Source organism: Aptenodytes forsteri, unplaced genomic scaffold (genome assembly GCF_000699145.1).
Source record: "Aptenodytes forsteri isolate BGI_AS27 unplaced genomic scaffold, ASM69914v1 Scaffold422, whole genome shotgun sequence".
Lineage (NCBI taxonomy): Eukaryota > Metazoa > Chordata > Aves > Sphenisciformes > Spheniscidae > Aptenodytes > Aptenodytes forsteri.
Window position 1 is genome coordinate 417284 of NW_008795687.1, and position 3206 is coordinate 420489.

The 3206-nt window shown below is 66.6% G+C and overlaps 1 protein-coding gene across 1 annotated transcript in view; it reads left to right on the plus strand.

Moving 5' to 3' along the window:
- Positions 1-3206, plus strand: part of RSPO4 (R-spondin 4) — a 6640-nt gene that overhangs the window by 2628 nt on the left and 806 nt on the right. Inside the window, exons 2-4 of the mRNA XM_009282767.1 lie at positions 2227-2415; positions 2743-2886; positions 2981-3195. Of these exons, the coding sequence (XP_009281042.1) occupies positions 2227-2415; positions 2743-2886; positions 2981-3195 (548 nt within the window). The remainder of the gene's footprint in view (positions 1-2226; positions 2416-2742; positions 2887-2980; positions 3196-3206) is intronic.

Here is a 3206-nt window from a genome sequence, read left to right on the forward strand (position 1 = left end):
GAGGCCCAGCGCCCAGGAGCCTCCCGGTGCCCGCAGAGCCCATGGCGGCAGAGCTGGGCTCGGGGCAGGCAGCGATGGGTGGTGCTGCATTGATGGCCGGCACGGCCCAGGCAGGGAGGACCCACCTGGGCACCCCGGTATCCTGTGTGCCCCCCGTCTCAGCTCAGCCCTGCACCCCGGGCCTGCAATCGCTGCCGGGGGGGGGGAGGCGAACCCACCAGGTGTCCCTAATTTCCCCAGTCCCAGGGTTTTGGTGTGAGCCACATCCCATTGTGCGGCACAGCCCTCCACTGGCTCTGCAGCAACTCCCCAGCATTGCTTCCTGGCGGCAGAGGCGCGTGCCGGCAGCCCCGCCGTGCCGGCAGCCCTGCCCATCCGGCAGTGGAGCCTGCGCAGGGCTCCCCACCTTCCCTGCCCCAGACGGGGGCTGGAGGGAGAGCGGCAAAGAAAAAAAAAAAAATCATCAAAAAGAATTAGGGAAGGGAAAGAGGCTCATAAATCCCTGGGTCCCCAGGGAAGCCGCTCCAGCTGCAGCCAGGAACACAAATGTTGTCAGCGTTTGGTAAATATGTAACGGAGACCATAACAACTTAATGGATCCAAGGTGCTTCGTTAGTGCACTCCCAGCAGATGCAGCCCTAACAAAGCCTCCCGGCCGCGCCGCACCGCGCTGCCATCCAAACCCCTGTGAGGGGACCGGGATGAGCCAGCTTGGGGACAGCTACATGGCACCGCTGCACCAGGGACCGGCTTGCACCAGGCAAAGTTGTGCCGGGGACCAGCACACAGGGCTGCGAGGCATCGTCTGCCAGCATCTCCCCTGGCTTCCCCGGCCCCGACCTCTGCTTTCCACCAGCCCCTCTGCCGCGGCCACCGCGGCCATGGGGCCCTTCTGCTGTCAGCTCCTGGGGGTCAGAGAGGATCAGTGCCAGGGATCGCTCCTGGGGCTGAAACCTGTGTCTGTACCGGGCAGCACCCAGCTCAGTGGCTCGTTGGGCTTGCCCTTGCCCGCTCGGCTTTGCGGGGACTGGAGCTGCTCCGGGGCAGGTCCCTCCCGGCGCCTGCCAGGGCTCGGACCTGGGGGTCTGCATCAGCCTCCGCCTGTCCCAACCACAGGCACTGGGCTCTGCTCTGTCCAGGGCAGCCGCCTCCTTAGGCCTTCACTACATGCAAAAAACCATCTTAATGCTCTAAGATCTGCTGGCAGATGGAGCCCGGGGCCCGAGCATGCAGCTCCAGCGCTGCTGGCACTGTCACTGCTGCACAACATGAGCCTTTGCTCAGGAGCGCCTGGGGGAGCCCGCGGTGCCAGAGCCGAGCAAATGCTTCCCAACACAGCTGGGTACAGCAGAGGCATCGGCTGCTTGCGTGCAGGAGCTTGGTGGCCCCTTACGGAGATGCCCAGCCAGCCTGGGGGTGCAAAAAGACACCGGGCATGGGTAGCCCGCAGTGCTTGGGGCTCAGCTACCCAGCTCCCAAAGTGCCCCTGTGCCAGAAGCATCTCTCCAGGCTGCATTTCTCTGGGCGCAGGGAGCCGGCTCTGGGAGGAGCAGCGGTGGGCAGGGTCTCCGGTGGCCCCACCGGGGGCTGCAGGCTGATGGGGGCTGGCACCCCGTCCTTTTCCCTGGGAGCAGAGCCCACCTCGGGGCTGGCCGCCGTCACCCAGGTTGGGAAAACTGCAAAGGCAGCCAGGGAGGCGGTGGAGGCTCTTGAGCAACCAGACAGATCCTTATCTCGGCTCCTCTTAAGCATTTCCAAAATGCGCTTTGTCCCCTGACACTTAACAGGCATCAACTAATTAATCCAGGTCAGAGCATATTTCTACCCGCTGACAGAGCCGTTGTTTAGCTCGCGTTAAGGATGCTTCCCATGGGATGGGCACGGCTGGCGTAGGGACAGGGCTCAGGCTGGCACCCTTGGGCAGAGCTGGGCGTGGGGCAGACCCTCAGCCCTGGACCTTGGGGTGATGGAGGCAGTGACGCCCGAGCTGAGTGCAGTGGGGAGCGATGGCTCTGCGCGTCCCCGAGCTGCCAGCCTGGGGAGAGGGGGGGATTTGGGGAGTGGAGGGAGGTGGGGAGGCATCTGCAGGGAGACGGGACAGTGCTGTCACCCCCGTGGGTCGGGGAGGGGCTGCCACCAGGCTGGGACCCTCCCCGCAGCCTCGGCCATGCCGTGCACGTGTGCCACAGCCGTGCCGCAGCCTCTCTCCACCATTTGTCCCCGCAGTGAGCGCCGGCCTGCTGGAGAACTGCACGGGCTGCGTCCTGTGCTCAGAGGACAACGGCTGCATCACCTGCCACCACCGGCTCTTCCTGCTCATCTGGAGGGACGGCATCCGCCAGTACGGGATGTGCGTCCACACCTGCCCCCCCGGCTACTTCGGCGTGCGGGGTCTGGAGGTCAACAGATGCACAAGTACGTCCCGTGCCAGCCGGGGCCCCCCCGCTCCTCCCAGTGCCCCTGCCTCCCCTCGCCGCCCTGCGGGTCCCAGCGCCGCGGGAAGGGCGGCGGCTGCGTTTCCCGCAGCATCCCCGGCGGCACGGAGCCAGTGGCAGCAGCAAGAGCCGGGCGCAGCCGGGCAGTGGGGCTTCCTCTCCTTTTCCCCTGCCCAGAGCTGCAGCCCAGACCCCGCAGGTTTGCAAAGGGCTTTGGGTCCCCAGTGGATACCGGGGCTGCTGGCTCCGGGCTCACCGTGTGCTGGCCCTCGGGCTCGCCCGGCTGACCAGCCCTCCTTCCCGGCAGAGTGCAGGTCGCCCAGCTGTGAGAGCTGCTTCAGCAGAGACTTCTGCATGAAGTGCAAGGACAAGTTTTACTTGCACAAGGGCCAGTGCTTTCGGCAGTGCCCCCCCAACACTGCGGTGCAGCCCGGTACCCGCGAGTGCCAAGGTAAGCAGCACCCGCACCCCATGCCCGTGGTCCCTGGGGACATGCCCGGTGCTGCGTGGTCACCGTCCCTCCCCTGCACCCCTGTCCCCTGCAGAGATGTGTGAGCCGGGGCCCTGGAGCAAGTGGAGTGCCTGCACCCACGAGGGCCGGACCTGCGGCTGCAAGTGGGGTGTGGAGACGCGGGTCCGGGAGGTGCCGGGGACTGCCCAGGAGGAGGGGGCCGCGTGCCCCGCGCTGCTGGAGACGAGGAAGTGCCGCATGAGGAAGCACTGCCCGGGAGGTGAGCACCACACCGCCTGCCGCCCCCCGGCCCCGGGGGA